The following is a 19,533-nucleotide window of genomic DNA, read 5'->3' on the forward strand; positions in this document are numbered from 1 at the left end:
TTTACTGAGTACTGATTGTTCGACATTCTACATGCTTTTTGTGTCTGACGGTTCGTATTCTGGTTGGTAGAGAACTTTCATTGGTATCGAATTAAAGTGACAGCCCCAGAACCGATGTGTTTATATCCCTAAATTCGACAATTCGGTGGCTAACAAATTTAGGAGCTATCTAGGGAAATTATCTATTTTTAAGAAAAACAAACAAACATTTTAATCGAAATATGACTTTAAATGTTTGATGGATATAAGAAAGACATTTATTTTTAATGTCGTCTTGAAAATAGGTAATTCCTCTAGATTTGCGAGTAGAGCGACCTCGATGCAAAACTTTTTCATCAATATTTATTATACAGCATAAAGTATGGCATATTTGGTATCGTTGTAAAGCTACCATCTTAGCAACTACATTGACAGAAAATGCTCATACTAGTAAGGTATTGAAGCGTTGAAAGTTCATCGGGGGTAGCCTAAAAGTGCAATTTCTGAAAATGTAACAGAAAACTTTGATTCAAAAATAATTTTTTTGTTGTTCAATAGGGTTTGCAAAAGTAGTGTGGGATCACCAGTCAAAGGCTTCCTACGGTATTTTTTTTGGCATATCTTTTAGCATATCTTTTCAAAATTTGTTTTTGTTTCCAAAAAATATTTTTGTTTTCAAAAAATATTTTTGTTTTCAAAAAAAGTTTTGTAAGTATATAAAGAATTTTGGTTTTCAAAAATAAAGTTTTGTTTGTTAGTATATAAGGAGTTTGGTTGAAGAAAAAGTAGCAAAACTAAAGTTTTGCTTTTTCTACATATGAGAAAATATGGTAATAATTGATTGCAAAGAGAAATAATTTTGAAATGAGAACGAAAAGAAGATTGAGATAAAAGTGAATAAATGAATGGTAATTTTTTTTAGAGCAACGGATTGAGTTTCCTTTTAAAAATTGCTCTCTCTTTATCTGTTGTGTTATACATCATTTTCTATGACTTCGCAAAAACTGTAAGTTTGTGGATGATTATTGTTATTGAAACAAATCAATGGATCGGTGGTTAGATGTAATATTTTTGAACTTTTTTTTTCTGTAAATTCAGTTTTATGTAAAACAAATTAGACGAAGCGAGAGAAAAAAAATTAACTCCTAAGTTACCGACACCGTTCCGGCGCCCGGCTCGCATTGCGGCCCTCCGCTTCGCTCCGGGGCAATGGGCCGGATCGCTCGGCGTGTTAAAACGCTTTTTAAGTGCAATGAAAATTGGTATTCGTTTCGTAAAAAAATGAATTCTGTGGGGACGAACTAGACTCCTTTACGGCCAGCGTTTTGATCGATCCTAGGAGATTTATCCTTTTACGAAATGTAACGTAAAGGAGTTTAGTTCGTCCCCACAGAATTCATTTTTTTACGAAACGAATACCAATTTTCATTGCACATAAAAAGTGTTTTAACACGCCGAGCGATCCGGCCCATTGCCCCGGAGCGAAGCGGAGGGCCGCAATGCGAGCCGGGCGCCGGAACGGTGTCGGTAACTTAGGAGTTAATTTTTTTTCTCTCGCTTCGTCTCCTTGATTGATCCGTTACGAAATGTAACGTAAAGGCGTTTTGCTCGATTCTAGGACATACATCCTTCTACGAAATGGAACATAAGGGCGTTTTACTAGATCCTAGGACATACATCATTTTAGCATACAGTTTAGCAGTCTATTATAGCTAGATATGGAAATAATAAATGTATGGAAGAAACAAATCAACAAATTAAAAAGTTGAGAGAATACTTTCAGAAAAATAGAATTTAAAAACGGAGCCTCAAATGGAGAAAAACAACTAAAAACTGAGATAAAAAATTTAGAAAAGTAGATAGGCGTTGTCCAAAAAGGACGTCACGTTTTTTTCGATTTTTTTGAGGTGGGTCCATCCTAAATCACACCATGTCCGCTTTCTGATTTTGGGGTCCATCCCCCAAAGCGGACGTCCGTATAAGGGAAATTCAAGTTAAACATCATAAGTATATTCTAAAACCAAAAAAATCACAACAAAAGTCATGGTTCGATAACTGCCGCAGAAGAATCGATTTTTGAGGACTTAGATGACTTTGCATGCTTCGTCCACGTTGAGAAAAATTTCGATTTCAATTCTATGTCTTTCCACTCAATACATTTTTAGTTCACTAATGGTGAAAATAAACTTTTCTAATGGTGTACAATTCAGATGACTTTTGTAAAATCAACTCACAGCTTTTAATAGAGCATCTACCAATATTGAAAGAGTATCAAACTGTCTTTGTCTTGGACGTATATCACCATTGAACAATGGCGAATTTTCGACTTTAGCTGGATTAGCTACGTGGCCAGGTTGTAGAGGGAAGCCATTTTAACACGAATTAGCTTAGAATTAGTCCCTCTATCCGTTGCGATAACAATCTGTATTCAAATTGACTCGTGTTCTGGGCGGTCATGTATGCCGAGCGGATCCGGAAACTAAATACAGTTTCGTGTAGTACTCGAGTCCCTCAATCAGAACATAAAGAAATATCAGAGATGCTAACTTCTTTTAAGTGTTTTAACAAAGAGAGGACGTCCGATTTCAGAGAATGTGGGTCTGTCGCATATGTCAGAACACGTCACGTTTTTCGAAAAGTGGGTCCGTCCCTATGACCGTGACTTCCTTTTTGAATGACGGTATACTATGACTCCGTTTTCAATAAAATTATCTCGCTTTGTTAATTATTTATCTCCGTTTATAAGAAATCTCGAGAAAATTCATTTTTAATTTATCAAAAATCTTTTTTCAAAACATCGAAAACCTTTTTTTAGGATATCAAAATCATTTTTCAGTGTATCACTTTAATTCGATGCCTTTCTAAATTATTTCTCTTTGCAATCAATTATTACCATATTTTCTCATATGTAGAAAAAGCAAAACTTTAGTTTTGTTACTTTTTCTTCAACCAAACTCCTTATATACTAAAACAAAACTTTTTTTTTGAAAACCAAAATTCTTTATATACTTACAAAACTTTTTTTGAAAACAAAAATATTTTTTGGAAACAAAAATTTTTTTTGAAAAGATATGCTAAAAGATATGCAAAAAAAATACCGTAGGCTTCCTCGGTTGCTTCGCAAAGGAGATATCAGTCTTTTAAAATGGTGAAATTTTAACTTTTAGCTACTATTGCTCAATGAAGCAGTTATCGAGAGCCATAATTTTTACACTGTAAATCTTAGAATTTGTCACTCTACCAATTCCAATGTAAATCTTAAGTCCTCACTGTTCCACAAGCCTAAAACTTGTTTACTTGAATAGCACTTCCCTCCCCCAACTCACTTATGAAAAAAACCTGGATGTTAACTTACACGTTTATTTAAAATTTAAGCATCACCGTGCTCCCTCACAATTTCCAGTGACTCAATAAAATTGTAGCATTCAAGCATAGAAAATATAAATGGCCTTTCCTCCGCGGGGAAGCAACGCCATCTGTTATCATCTAACAAAGCATAATAATGACTTGTAAACACTCCCATAAGTCGGAATTTAAAATGAGTCAGTGAAATTCACGGTTTTTGTATGCGTACAATCTCCAGTGGGTCGATGAAAAATTATTGTTTGCACACTATTCGTAAAGAGAACCATATCAAGTGTAGGTCAATGAAATTGTGAAATAAGTCGTAAGATTGTGGCTTTCAAACATTGCATCGGTTTCGATGAAATTTTCTTTTCAGACATTATCAAGAAGAATCTAAAATTAGTGTTCTTTACTAAACGAAAACTTATCTTCGCGCTCAACGATTCTTCACAACTCAATAAAATGGAACGCGCTTGGAAGATGGATAACATTCAAATTATTCAACACATAAGTTAAACAGCTGTTTCTCGCGAGAAAGTTTGACTATAGACGAATTGTAATTGTTCCATAGATAAAATTTGAAATCATAACGGATCCGGGCCTATTATCTACGAATTGTGACTTTAGCACCATATTAAATGATTTAAATATAAAAACCACTTGACTCGGAATACTTCACTCAAATTATCTTTTATTGTCTCATATTCATACGATTAAAATATGATGACATGTTCAGCATTAGCGTCATCATAAATTTTGCTTATCATGCAACATTTTTTATGTGTTTGTAAGCTATTAATGGCTGCATGTCAATGATGTAAGGGAAACTCATAATTTTTTCGGATTTTAACAACGAAAATTCAGTGCACCTTACTTAACTTGTAAATTACAATGGTAGGATATGCATGCAGTGGAACTTATTTTACGTACTTCTGGCCGGTAAATGTGTTTTTTAGTACATTTTTCGCATTTACCGACCAGAAGCACGTAAAGCCCTGTAAGTACGAGGTTCCAAGGAACCTTACGACATAAATGGCAATTAATTTTAACCGTGAAGCCATGATGGCACTTTCTTGGCCATATGCAGAAAAGTGTAGACCACGCTGTTTTCTACATCTTTCCCCGTTTGGCCAGATAAAAATCGATGATAAGAATGTGTAGGCCAAAAAGAAACATTTAAGTGGTAAGGTTCTTTTTACTTTGCCATAACGTACGTCCCCACTCATCAAAATAAAAATTTGGAACCTCAGACCGTACATCACGTACAATTAGCATTGGTTTTTCAAGATGATAGACTCAATGAACAATGAAGTTAGAACGACTTTACAGTTCGCTTATAATAAATGAAGGAAAATTAAAGTACATGTCAATGGCACAAATAATAGAAATAATTCTGATTTGAAGCTTTCGCACAAACGTAGATTATTTTACTCAAAAGGCGATGTACCGCGAAGTTATCGAAAAGCTTCCGACGAGGAGCCGGGATCCCAAGACAGTTCAGATGAATCATTGATCATTGATTAATAATCAAGTAATAGAGAAGCTGGTAGCTGATTACGATGTACTACAAAAGTATAGCCTATTTTTGGAATTAAAAATTAAATTCTTTCAAAAACTCCTGAAAGAAAATGTCAATTTTTAAGATGGAACCTGTAAGAATTTAATTCCAATAATAGGCTCTGACTGCAAGTATATTTCAATTTAAACCACGAGGGACGTATTTATGAATTGATAGAAACAGTACTTCTTGTGCGAAAAGTGTTACGAGTTGAAGCGAAGGTCGATAAACACACAAGAACCACATTACCATTTCCATTTTATTTGACCCATGATAAGCAATGTAAATGTACAATAATTTCACACAATTGTCCACAATTTGTTCAACTTCTTCATTCGTTGACAAATTGAAATCCGGCAAGTGACTTTATAAGTCTATCTGTTCAATCTTAGTAAGGGTAGCTTCCTTGGAGGCTTGGCTTAGCAGCATGAGAAAGGAATGACTAAAAACTGTCCGTTCATTTGCGAGGGTTTCACTGCTGATGTTCAAGTTCAGCCGAAAGTGAATTGTTCCACAAATTGCTCTCTAATGCAGTTTGATTTGCTGCAACAGGTACTATACATGTGGGTCAGATATATTGCTAGGCTATGCTTGGAGTACATTTTGTATTTTGCAAAAACACAAAATTGGGGACGCTAGAAATGTTTGAAGATTTCTGAGCCATGCTATACGCATACCTATAGGTAAGGTATACCTACAGCAAATAATGAACTCGCATATATACTATGTTTACGTGTTACGGCATGTTTCATTTTCATTTACATTGCCTAATCACGTAAAGCATTGTACTTACTAGGTTCCAAGTTGCTATTTGACAAGTGGGGAATACAGCCCTCCCCTTCGGGTCGGGCTGTAACACCCCACTTATCAAATACACAACTTGGAACCTCGGAAGTAATATACTATTACTATAACCTTTTACCAAATAGTTATCCTCACATATCCAGTTACAGACGTGACATTTTATCGTATTATATCACATCGCCGCATCATAACGGTAAAACCAATCATAATTGAGATATCAGTAACTATCCAATTGAGGGATTCTTTTGAATTTCGACTGACCGAAATCGGCGCTATTTTTTCCGGGACTTTTTTATATATGCCTAGTTAGGCCTTGGTGCCTAGGCCCCAAAACCAGTCTCAGATATTTTTGATCTTCCATACCTGGCTGGTTGTAAGTGGCCAAAAGTCGAAAAATGAGGTTTCGTAGTTCGGATTTCATTTCCGTAAGGTGGCGAGGACACGGGCGTGTATGGGTTCGTTGGAAAGCTGAGGTCAAGTACTCCTGAGGCTGATTTGCTGATTGGCGGAGTGAAACACACAGTTTTCATCTGTTACGTAGTCACGTACCAAACTACTAAATATGGATATCGGTGTAAAGCTGAGGCCTTCCACATTCATGATAAGTAATAATTTAATCAAATAATTGGATTAGGTAGGTCACAGCTCTCATCAAAGTTCACGGAGGTTCCATCGATTCTGAGAAATTTTCCGGAAGTCATATTTTCGGCCGATTATCATCAAATTACCCCAGGATTACTTGACCTCAGCTTTCCAACGAACCCATACACGCCCGTGTCCTCGCCACCTTACGGAAATGAAATCCGAACTACGAAACCTCATTTTTCGACTTTTGGCCACTTACAACCAGCCAGGTATGGAAGATCAAAAATGTCTGAGACTGGTTTTGGGGCCTAGGCACCAAGGCCTAACTAGACATATATAAAAAAGTCCCGGAAAAAATAGCGCCGATTTCGGTCAGTCGAAATTCAAAAGAATCCCTCATTACCTTAAAGGTCAAACTAGTCTTAGATAAATTGTGATTCGTTTTTCTATTTTGTGAAGGGTGTAATCAAATGTTTGGTTCTATCATACAATTGTACATACGTACATGGGTTCCAGGACCTATTTTTAAGAAAACGATTTCCAATTTTTTTTTAGAATTTCTATGCATTTTCACAAGTTTTAAAACTTTTAAAAGTATTCTAAATGTATTTTTAATTGTTGTTATTACAGTTATTACAGTGAAATTGCAGCATGAAAATGCTTCAGCGGTTTTTCCGCTGATCCACACATACAATCAAAATTGTTTATACGGATTTATAAGGTTTTACCACTATTGCGAGTGGGCGTCTAGCAGCTTCAACTGAATAAACAAGTATAAACAGTTTAGATTGTATGTGTGGAACAGCTGAAGCAAATTCATGCTCAAATTTCACTGCCACTGACTGCGGAGCTTTGTTTAAAAATTTCTTGAAAACTCTAAAAAAAATCAATAAATTGTGCCCTGTCGCATTACGACGTATTGATTAAAATACTTTAAGTTGATGCAATGAGGAAAATACCCAATAAATAACACAAAAAGAAGGCATCCGAATTCCGAATCTTTGAACTTACCAACATATATCAGAAATATGGACTTGACCAACGCACTTCAAGCAAAAGTGGTACTCTAAATAGGGTACTGAAACTTGACAGTGCTCCATGCAAAATTTTACACTGTAAAAAGAGTAAGGACAAAATTTCATACAAAATAGTACTCTATTTGACAGCTGTCATTAATAGCACTTTTGCTTGAAGTGCGTTGACTTGACTCGAATTGTTGTTAGTAGTTTATTGACAAAGTATGCGTACGCATACACAGTATACATACATACTTGATCTGAAGCTCAAACCAGATCTGACCTGTCCTGTTTATCAATTCAAAAGCTTATCTGATCTGAATACGTCAGAACTGGTTCGATCTGTCCTGAACCGAACTGAAAAATTGAAAATAGAAAATGTTTATTGAAAGTATCATGTAACCTGATAATCTGCCAGGTTAGGTGAGGTCATTCTTTTTCATGTAGAATCAGATTTCAGATTTAAATTCCACAAACAGGATTCAGATCAAATCAAATTTTAATAGGTTAACCTTACCCATTACATCGAAAATACGAATGTATTTCGTCAAGTCCAATTTTGGAACTTTTAACTTGTCATGCACAACAGGACTTTCAACAAAAATTTTAATTTTTTAAATTGCATTCAGTTATCACCATTTTGATACCAATTTGGATTTGGTACGATGTTTGACGTGTTTCACTTTTCATTGTTCATTTTAATGTGGGATTCCTGAATAGATATTTTTTAATGCATTTCAATGAACTCATTAAAGTGTGAAGTTTCAGTTACTACCGAGTTTTTGTTTACATAAACCTGCAGTTGTTATCACCATTTTATTTTGTGTCCTCGGTAAATTGACTGTTGTTATGTGAGTTTGAATGAGTGACGAACACAAACACTGTTGCTACTTTCCTTTAGGTCCACTGCGTATGCCTTTGTACCGAACCAGCGACCATGCCAATTTCAATTACACATACATAAGCTCAAGATCACACGAGACTTCCTTTGAAATAAAAATTTTAATTTCGACATTGACCCCGATAACCTAAATTTGTATAAAGAAATATTTTTAAAATAATGCGACGCACATCATATCTATCAATTTTACTGCTACAATTTTAAGATCAAAAAAAATATATTTTTTTCAAGATCATCACCCTGTACCTCCTATATTCGCAAAATTTCGATTGCACATCCATTATAATTTGAATGTTGTAATCGACCATGATGTCGTAGCAAAAGACGGTGTTGTTTAAAATGAATGAAAATAAATTCACTTTATAATATTAAATAACGGCGATGACAAATTAAATCTTTTTTTTATTGCTTGTATTTGGGTATTGAATGTAAAAGATGATTTGATATGCGTGTTACATGATTGTAGTGTTTGCTGTAAATGTTGATATTGACGCAATTGGTTAATATGTGATTTTTGTTGATGACCGCAATTCACTTGTTTTAAAAAATAAAAATAAAAAATGTTTTGTTCATAAATAGTGCATGAAATTTCAGAAAAAATATTTCAAATTTTATGCTACACAAAACTAGCAAAATTTAGTCTAATCATTGAATCTGTTACTTACGTTGTTGAAACCTGTTTCTGTTGTTCGATGAAAAGTCTTTAATGTACTCGTCACTTCTTTTTGTCATCGTTATCGGTAACAGATGATTAGACATTAGACTGTTGAGGCCTGTTTGTATCCACTAAACTATGTATATTAAAAAAGGGAGCAGACTCTTAATAAATTGTAAAAATTATCAGTCGGAATAACACAATAAAACAGAAATATCGCGCGTAATTTCCCTTTTCCAGACGACTGTCGATTTCATCCATAAATTACATTTGTTAGTACGATTTTCCTGCCACTTCGTTATTACGACTTTACAGCAAAATTGAGTTTCTTTTATCGTTATATGACCGGTATGTGTATCGTCTACCTGTCCTTATCACGCTGAGAAACTGTACAAATAACTTGTGTTGTACAAAGGTATACGCAACTGCGGAGCGAATAGCAAATTTTGACTTTTCTCTAAGTATTGATATGACTGTTTGTGCGTGCGGCGTGAATAGGCTTGTTTTCTCCACTCAAATACGGTGAGAAAAGGAGGTTTTGTTGACGTTTTCTCTAACGACAAATTTTCAAGGTTAGAAATTTTTGATTTTCCTAATTCTTGTCCTTGCATGACGTAAACAACAGTTATTTATTTACCGGTGGAAGAAAATAGGAAATTCCAACAAGAGCTCGAGTTTTATTCCAGAGTTTTTCATATGTACCAGGTGTGATTAACTGCTTTTCGCCACCAAACAAAAACATCAATTTGTTACACAATTTTTCAACACAAAAAAATGACAGTTGGGGGAAAAAATTTTTACCTCCTATGTGCTGCGAAAATTCATTTTTCGCGGGGGGCCCGCAAAAGAAAAATTCACTTTCGCCGCACTTAAGAGGTAAAATAAACTACATAATCGTTGTTTTGACTCGTGTGGTTGTATACTTCGCCTTCGGTTCATTTTCCGCACAAGTATGTAATCTACTATTCTTTTCTACACTGTCAAAGCATGAGAGGAGAAAATACAGATTTTCTATCCCGAGCTGTCATCAAACGAAACGTCAAAAATCATTTACTTGCTTCTATTCGGCAACATCGCGTTCTTGTTGGAATTTCTTATTTTCTCCTTCCTATACTCAAGAACCCTTCTCTAATAAAAAAATAACTATTCTACAGTTGTCACTTTGTAACCGAATTATTGGACTGTACTGAGACTACTAAGAGCTATTCGCCCACAATTATGGGGACGCAGAGTGTCTCATAACAGAGTTGGAAAAATTAGTATTCATTTATTCTAATCAAAACACACACATCAGTTAGAGAAAGAGAGTCTGTGCAGGTAATCTCTTCAAAAACAGCTAGCATTACACGTGGGTATGTTGAGCAATTACGCAAGAAATCAACTAAAATCGGAAATTCCGTGATCTTGAACATGTGAGAAAGCTGTACTCAATAACCATTACACTCTCTTCTCTACGATGGTTTTCTAATACACACATATAACCATAACTAGTTGCTATGAATACTATGAATCTCAGTGGATTACAAATAAATTACAGGTCGTACACAAATCTTAGTTTATCTGCATTGTTGTGAGTGAACGGATCGGATAAGCGCAAGTTTCTGCAAGCAAAAATTGAAATTTGCCTTTATTTTACAACCACTGTCACAATATACCACATTGCATGTACGAAGCTCAACTAATTATATTATTGCTATTGAACCGGCACTCAGCTTTGATTAAATTAAACTCTGTGTTCTAACGTATCCAATCTACATCTAGATAACCAAGCAAGATTAGTGTTTTTAATGAGTTTATTAAATTAAAAATATAAAAAATTAGTCTTATCACGGGCGAAGAGGTATAATGGTCAATCATCGGTGAATTTGTATTGTTATTTTACGTTACGTTTTTTTTTTCTTTGTGGTTGATAGAAATCCAATGATATCGGCAAATATCAATTGTTTTATGGGCCATTCGTGTGATCGCTATTGAGTAGTTTTTATTGTTCTACTAAACATGAAGGTTCGCCATGCACAATTCTTATGGTTTTGTAACGAACGTGTAACGACCAGCTAAATTCCGTTTTATTTCGATACAATTGGACACTCTTTTTAATTAATCAAAATTAATTTCTGGTCCGTTTGAATTTGGTGGATTAATTTGACAAGAATAGACGAAACCGTCCGAAAATGATGTAAGTAGAGCTTAATTAACTGAATGTCATCCAATCTTCTCATTTTTATCCAATTGTAAGAACTTATATTGGTCGAATCCGGTTCTTATCAACCATTTACAAATAACTCTGTCACTTTATTTGTAAGTAAGCATCGGACGACTACTGAACAAAACATTTATTTTCAGTACAAACCAAAACCAAATGTATCGTGCGCACATTTGCACACGATTACGGAATCTTGTAAGACATTCTCGCATTGTTTTCTACCTGCAACTTCGTAACATCATCGGCCTGATCGGCGAATTTGTTATTTCCTATTTTTTGCTGATGGAAAGATTTGAATTTCGGTTTTTTAACACTCTTGAATGGATCATGGTTTTTTTCTCGTTTTTTTTTTATCGCTGCAGTACGCTGACAGTTTGTTCTTATACAAAGCTTATGACGAACCTCAGTCGTAAACACATTCTCATTCAAAAAACAGCGTCGCAAAAATTACATTCACGCAACGTAATTCCGCTTCGATTACAAACAATTCAAAGGAGCCACTTGACGTAATGAGAAGTGTTTCCAATGTGGTGACGAGTGATTTTTTGTAAAAAATTTATCGCTAACCCGGCCAAGTAGAAGTTTCACTTGAGATCGAGGAGCTCATCTGAGTTTTAACAATCTTTATGATATACTACATTTTGATCCCAGCACGAGAGGATCGTTTCACTAAACTACATTAAATTTCCACAAGTTTTATTTAAATGGCAGGATACTTCAAAATATTCACAGAATATTCATTTGTGGAAATCAGGGGGATAGTGCGAGATAAAATTTTTTCTAATATGTTGGGGGCGTTGGGGGATATGGACAATGGACGTCTTTCTTTGAAGGCCATATTTTAGGCATGAGTTCTCATTGGATGTTTATGATAAAACAAGAAAATTGGAATGCCTCGCACCCAAAGAACGGTCGGGACTTATGGATGTTCCCCAAGAGAGTTAGTAATTAGAACAATTTAAATTCACCTGATGTTTTGCAAAGGAAAGTTACTGGCGAGTCGAAAGCGAGGTGTCACATTCACTTAGGATTTTCTTTCCCCCTTGAAACTTATCTTTGTTTCGATCGACTTTCTACGCTGATAAATACGATGACATTATTTTGGGAACTCATTTCCCTTGCGATAATCTCTGATCGAAACAAACAGGCTTTACGTAAGCTTGAAGTATTTATTGTTTAAATGAAGCAATAAAATTTATCAATTCTATTCGAACACTTATCGTAAATGTAACTTTAATTACGTTTCATGGCTTCATTGTGTATAGAAATTGGCTGAATATTTGTTTAGCTTAAGTATACTATTACAATTAACTCAAAATATCTAAAGCATTTTTACATTTGCATTAGTTTACCAAACTTAATTCATGGTATTGAAGATAACCGATTCATATTGTTGTTTATAAGTCAACCTAATTTCTTTCTTTCATTCAAAAATCTCAATTGTTTACGCGCGTATGAAAATTGTTACAATTTTTTTTTTTTGTTTATTTATTACTCCCATTTGGTAATATTATTTTGATAAACACGAAAAAAATGATTTCATGTCTTACAATGGATCGGCATGTTACAGTTAGCATTGAATTCGATTTGAGTGCAAAAACAGTTAAAACTTAAACACGAAAAATATTCGATTGGAAATAATTCCACGTGCCGAATAAAATGTTTTAATTTTTACTATTAACCTCATTCGAATTCCACACGTAGCCGAGTGTCGTTTGAACAACATCTGTTTTACGTCAAATCGATTAAAAAATAAACCTAACGCAGCACGAAAGGTTTTTATGTTACAAGCTGTGGTGATAATCATCTAGAAGAAAAATATCTGACGCTAAACTTATTATAGCCTCAAGGGCCGGTTCTTGACCAGTTCATCGAATAGTCTTACTTATCAGCGACGAGACACAGCTTTGTGACAAATACATCTATGACAAAAAGAATATTTTTCTAAAAATAAAATTTTTCGTGCCTCAGCCGCTTTATCGGTCCTATTTTTAATACCTAATAGGTATCTATAGACGTACAATCTTAGTTATTCATAGTAGGTTTAATAATCCACCTCAGTCGTATAATTAGTTCGGGTTGAAATAGAATTGTTTCACTTAGACTACAAATGACAACACAAAGTTAATATGCCTTCAATCTACGTTGGGTTTTCTATTTTAGAATATGGGGAAAAACCAAAACCAATTTTTAATTTTTCACGATCGACTAAAGGTTCCGAACATTTATTTTTTAATTGAACAAGAACGATTCTTGTTTATTTAAAACGGTCGAAAATTAGTTAGCAACATATTACTCTTAAGTACGTCATTTCGATTCCAAGAATTAATCGCAAACATCGTAACCTTTGATTTGAGTTTATAGACTTTACTCTCTAAAATACTATGGCAAAACACTCTTGTAAATCGCATATAAAATTTACTGTTTTTGGATTTGACAAAACTGTTTTTGTAATCGCTTTAGACGAATCGTCTACTCATCTTCAGAAGTATAAGACAATTTGGGTGAATTGTGCAACTAATTTGTAATCTAATCAGGTTTCCTCGTCGCGATGATATGAAAATTTATTGTCCTGCAGTTGTATAGGTATTTTCCTATTTTCAGTCTCGTAATAGTATTTTATTTAGCTGAAACTGTATCTCGCCTGGAGGCGGTGGAAATGTAGTTTACGACACCGAGAAAGAAGATACCACTGAAATAGTTTTACATATCGATCGGCTGAAAGTTCGCTTTTCCTCTACTGTAAAAAGGGCTTTACAGTAATGAGATTTTCTAAAATAATAATAAATTCTCATCTTGATCTCTTGATGTGTAAATTTTTCGATGCGTTTGTGGGAAAACCTTGTCAGTTCTAAGTGTATAAGCTATAAGCAAACAAAGATTGCAGTGACTTGTGCAATATAAAATTAAGTTTATCAAAATCTTTAAACCGTAAGAAATAGAACTCAATGCCGTATTATTGTTGCTTGACTGAAAAAAATGCTGGAAATTTTGACATTGTTATGACCAGTTTTTATTCTATCATCGAAACAAATTACAGAATTACACTAAGGTTGATTTGATTGAATGCTGCAACTTTGATATGAATTGATCATTTGAGTTGTTATTTTAAACGTTAAATTAATTCATTCACGCTGATCTTACGTTCAAAATGCATATTAGTACTCTTGCCTCCATACACCAACGTAGCACAATTTTGAGTATACTATGACCATCATCGGCTATGTGTTTCTTTCCTAAGGACACGTTTTATTTGCATGAGTTGAACCATACACCACATGCAAAGCCGGAAATATATTTTTCCCACTCATGAGTTTTCATGCTTGCAGCTAGAGTGTTATGGCATTACAGTCCCAATCGCGATTTGCGCGTAACGTAGGTGACACTATGTTGAAAAAATTAAATATCGAACGTAATCTCGATTTATTTCTGCTACGCGACCCCTTCGCTGCAGATCGCCAAAAATCATAATTGACATCAGCTTGTTTTGCTTCAGCCATACGCATATAATAAATAGCACAGCTCGATCAACACAATTCGAACAAATGTGAGAATGTTGAACAGTCGGTGCAAAATCAGCTGTTCCTAGTTTATGCATATGCCAATTATTTTAGGACTGTAATCGAAATCAAAAATTCATTCTGCATGTTTTTCCTCTGACCACCTACAACTTTATTAACTTTCATAAGTTATTATTAGAAATTCTCTAAATACAGTTCAGGCTGCAGAATGAAAAGCGACAGGCATTATTCATGTCGATACGTATCAATTATAGATATCTGATACGTTTTTATGAGTAAAATGCCGACAATCATCCCATAAAGATAGCATACTAAATAATAAATGCTCGGTGTATAATCACACGCTAAGGCATACAATTAGCATTTTAATGCGAATTACATAAATCCGTTTCGAGTTACGATTGCTAAAAATTTCCAGCTAGAAAATAATTAGTTCGTTTGCGATTGCATTTCATTGTCAGTGCACTTGTAGAAATGATTCCACTTCGACCTTGTGCTCGAATCATGTTTTACGCACTTCTGTATGTTAAGCAAGTTGAAATGTACACATTGGACAGGTGATGTGAGAATCAGATTGTTTGATTAATTTTGAGTGCTTGACAGTTTGATTTAAGAGGTGTTTCCGGATGATCTCCACGTAATGTCAGTTTGATTTATAAATATCAATTTATAAGTTCAAATTAAACACTCGTTTTGCGTTCGTTCAACGCATTTCAAGCATGAGTGGTGCTCTAAATAAGGTACTGAAACTTTGACGCTGTACTCTATTTGGCAGCCGTCGACTATGAACACTTTTGCTTGAAGTGCGTTGGTTCGAGGTGAAGCAGATGTTATATCAGTAATCTGAAAATTACGCACTGCAGTCTCTAAAAGGTATTGCATTGCATACTGAATATTGGCACCGATCAGTACAGTCAGAGACATTTAAATTTAAAATCATAAATTAACAGTAGTAGCAACAATAACTGTAAATTGAGTAATTATTGTGAAGGAGCGAGTGGAGTTGTGGTCTGCAAGTAAAACTTAACTTGAAAAAGTAGAATCGTCTTAGCTTTATTGTTTTTTTATAAAAAGATATTTGGGTCATGGGATGTTGAAATGAATCGCTACACTTTCCAATGGATACAGACTTACCGGGTGGAAAAATAAGTGATATTTTTTTGATGAAACTCAGGTTTTGTACAGTGGATCAAAGGATCGTATTGATATATTTACAAGTTTTTCAAACGTTGACCCTCCAATGCACGGGAAACGAGTAACTGCTTGAAAGTATATTCCACATTTGCGTTCCATCCATTACTCTAATGTCTATATTCTAGATATTAGAGAAACCACAAGTAAGAATTAACGATGAACGATCGTTTAATAGAAAATTATTTGTAAATTTCAGATTCGAATTAACAGTCAAAAAGGTCATCATCTTCATAGTCGTGATAGTTGCCGCTGTCGGAATTGGTGTGGGATTGTATTTCGGACTGCGTGAAGAACCAGTTGAGTTGAAAGGTGGCGCTGTGGTTGCGAATGGTGCAGAATGTGCACAAATCGGAGTGTAAGATCTGTTTTTTCTTGTTCAAATCGATTTTATTTCTCAAAAAATTTCCTTTAAACAGTAACATTCTAAAGAAACACGGATCTGCTGTCGATGCCGCCATAGCAACTCTATTTTGTGAGGGCGTGACCTGCCCTCAAAGTATGGGATTGGGTGGCGGTTTTGTGGCAACAATTTACACGAAATCTGATGGAAAGGTAGAATCATTGACAGCTAGAGAAACTGCTCCGAAGGCAGCCACCGTTGATATGTACGTCAACCAAACTGTTACCGGTGCCCTTGCAATTGCCGTTCCAGGCGAACTGAAAGGTTACTGGGAAATGCACCAAAAATACGGAAAATTGCCGTGGGCAACATTGATCGATCCCACAATAGAACTATGCCGCCGCGGTCACGTTGTTACAGGCTATCTAGCTCGAATATTAGAAAGAAGCAATGAACTCATCCGCACGACACCATCTTTAGCAGCAGTATTTCTTAATCCAGCCACTGGGCACGTGTGGCAGGAAAACGACTTAATTAGGCGAATAGCGTTAGCAGAAACCCTACAGACTATAGCTGATGAGGGCGTGTCCACGTTATATAATAACGGGACGATCGCACAAAAACTCATCCCTGAAATCACAGCATACGGCGGAATATTAACCACAGAAGATTTAATGGAGTACAAAGTTCGATGGGAGGAGCCGGAAGCGTCTACAATCATACATAATTACACAATGTATACGAATCCCTTGCCTGCGACTGGCCTTCTCATTACATTTATGTTGAATATATTAAATGGATTCGAGCCATCGACTCCATCAGTTAATTCACTTCATCGGATAGCCGAAACGTTTAAATTTGCTTATGCCGAACGTACCGAACTAGGAGATGCAGCATTCGTAGATGGCATGGCAGAGGTAATTTTCATATCGTAAACTAATACCGAAATATCGGATATCATAACATTTGCATTTGCAGAGAGTACATAAAATTAAGGATTCCGCATTTGCTGAATCTGTTCGACCGAAAATTAACGACCAACAAACCGTATCTGATTACAAGTATTACGGGGCTGAATTTGCAATCGAAGAAGATCATGGAACGGCTCATATAAATGTGATCGCGCCTAATGGTGACGCTGTATCGGTCACAAGCACCATAAACAACCTGTAAGTTTTGTTTCACAGCAACGATGACAGTGCCGTGCACTGACAAATGTTTGTCTCTCCCTAAAGCCTTGGCTCCAAAATCCGATCGACAACTACCGGAATCATCATGAACGATGAAATGGATGACTTTGGAACACCGGGAAAGTCGAACTCTTACGGAGTTCCTCCATCCCCAGCTAATTTCATTGTGCCCGGAAAACGGCCGTTGTCATCAATGTGTCCAGTTATAATTTTGGATGAACATGGTGATGTTCGGTTATTGATTGGTGGAGCCGGTGGTATAAAGATCACTTCATCTGTAGCATATGTAAGTGTCTTATTGGCATGGCCGTTGGAATACTGTCAGCTCTTATTCTCTGATCTCCACTTACGAAAAAAGCAGTCCGTTTTCTCTCCATTTACTCTTTAAACAATAGAAATTAGGGGTGGTAAACGGAGCGAAAATGGATTGGTTTTTAGCCCCGTACGAAGTACAAAGGGGCTTATAGGATTACGATGCAGTGTGTAATTGATGGAATTCGAAGCAGACGGTAGGAGCAAAGTGTTTGCCTATGTTCATAGATAACGAATCCGCAATAAAAATTTTGTCTGTCCGTCTGTCCGTCACGTCGATATCATGAGTAAATCAAATCCGATTTCCAACTTTTTTTCCCCCTGAAAGGTAGTTGAAATAGTGAGGCTATTTTCTTGAGTTAGGGCCGCCTAAGTGTTTTAAGGTCTTTTGGGGATATCTACGGTAAACTAAACGATGGAAATATAAATGAAACGGCAGGTAAATGAAGGTATTGTCGATACCAATTCAGGAAAAAAAAGTTTATTAAAATCGGTAAAATGGACCGTGAGGGCCCTAGAAGTAAGAGGCTACTCGACCCTAAGTGTTTTTTTTTTGCACATAAATCGAGTAAATTTCATCCGATTTTGATAATTTTTGTTTTATATGATAGGTAATTGAATACCGAATAGAATCTCTTGAAAAAACGGTAAAAAAACGTTTCAAATTTGGGTTGAAATTTGGGTCTAAGGCCCTTACTGTATTTCGCACCGAATAGAATGTTGTTGACAAAACTGTATATTTAGGTTCTTGGACTGAGCCCACTACTAGGTCCTATGTGTATTTATACGCTTGGGTCAATTTGAAATTTATGTTACATTTGAAAGGAATAACGTACGGGGCTTCGTAATTGCGCTATGCGCAATTTCTAAGATGTACAGATATCATGCAAAAGGCTTACGGACAAAGTATGGGGACAGACGCACTAGGGTCACGTACGCAATAGATATACGGGTTCGTACGGGACCTAGTCGCAGCAAACGCTCCGACTGTTCTGATGGCTCATTTATAAGTGAAAACCATATTTAATACTAACGCCATCAACATCATTTCAGACAATTTTGCGCCATTTGTACTGGAATGAAACGCTCACGGATGCTATCAATGCTAAACGAATCCATCATCAACTACTTCCAATGCGACTTGAATATGACGCAGGACTGGACGCTGCATTACAAGCCGGCCTGATAGCAAAAGGTCATGTTATGTACCAGTCGCCGTCGGACAGTGGCTTTGCATCATTAACCGGAATTTCTCGAATAGGTGACGAAATTGATGCCGTCTACGATATACGACGAGTGGGTAGTGCTGTAGTTTTTTAACATTTTTTTTAAATATATTTTGTTGCCGAGTTCTTAGTCTTATTTTTTTACATTTTCCTTTGTCACTTGAAACAAAGTCAGTCATTGCATTTTAGTTTGTAAGTAAATTTTTTTTATTTTTTATTTCTATTTTTTAACATGGTATAACCGTTGAATGCCATTATGAAAGTGTGATAGTCGCGGAGAAAATCAATTATAACGACGATAGGAGTATAATGTTATAATAAGTATATTTAACATTAATAAATGAAATTTAAAAAAAAAACATTTTCGTTAAGATGTGTTGTGGCATTCGTTCAAGTACTCACAACTTTTTCCCAAATTGGGTTATTTGTTTGATCTTTCGACAATTAAAAACAAAATTGTGCATACTTCTATCCTGTCTGCTTAACTGAATAAGGTAATGTAACAACACTTGAGGGCGGCGGACAAAAAAATGGATGAAAAATAATGACTTTTTTCACCCAAAGTAACCAATATCAAAACAGTCGAAAGCATTCAAGCAGCAACTTTGGTTATGAATAGAAGAGATGTGAGCGAAAAAAATGAATGACTCTTCAGAACGATCGAACAAAACGATCTCTCCTTCTGACAGTTAAGTGAAGAAATG

At 35.5% G+C, this 19,533-nt stretch overlaps 1 protein-coding gene across 3 annotated transcripts; it reads left to right on the forward strand.

The window, feature by feature from the left end:
- The first annotated feature begins 10,377 nt into the window (after positions 1-10,377).
- LOC119069913 (glutathione hydrolase 1 proenzyme-like) lies at positions 10,378-19,190 on the forward strand. Of its 3 annotated transcripts, none has more exons than XM_037174129.1 (7): positions 10,400-10,772; positions 10,848-11,019; positions 15,958-16,116; positions 16,178-17,018; positions 17,080-17,270; positions 17,337-17,577; positions 18,657-19,190. In XM_037174129.1, the coding sequence occupies exons 2-7, from the start codon at positions 11,015-11,017 to the stop codon at positions 18,921-18,923; spliced, it is 1,704 nt and encodes a 567-aa protein (XP_037030024.1). In that variant the 5' UTR covers positions 10,400-10,772; positions 10,848-11,014; the 3' UTR covers positions 18,924-19,190. The 3 variants fall into 3 exon arrangements, with proteins under 3 accessions (XP_037030026.1, XP_037030024.1, XP_037030025.1); XM_037174130.1 differs by having other exon boundaries at positions 10,400-10,683; positions 10,757-11,019; XM_037174131.1 differs by lacking the exon at positions 10,848-11,019 and having other exon boundaries at positions 10,378-10,508.
- Positions 19,191-19,533: the final 343 nt, after the last annotated feature.

Source organism: Bradysia coprophila (assembly GCF_014529535.1).
Source record: "Bradysia coprophila strain Holo2 chromosome X unlocalized genomic scaffold, BU_Bcop_v1 contig_416, whole genome shotgun sequence".
NCBI lineage: Eukaryota > Metazoa > Arthropoda > Insecta > Diptera > Sciaridae > Bradysia > Bradysia coprophila.

What these genes read in the sequence shown, in the direction of transcription:
- LOC119069913 (XM_037174129.1), top strand. An exon ending in ACAAGCACCATAAACAACCT is followed by an intron (nt 17,271 to 17,336) that starts GTAAGTTTTGTT and finishes CTCTCCCTAAAG; the next exon opens with CCTTGGCTCCAAAATCCGAT. An exon ending in TCACTTCATCTGTAGCATAT is followed by an intron (nt 17,578 to 18,656) that starts GTAAGTGTCTTA and finishes ACATCATTTCAG; the next exon opens with ACAATTTTGCGCCATTTGTA.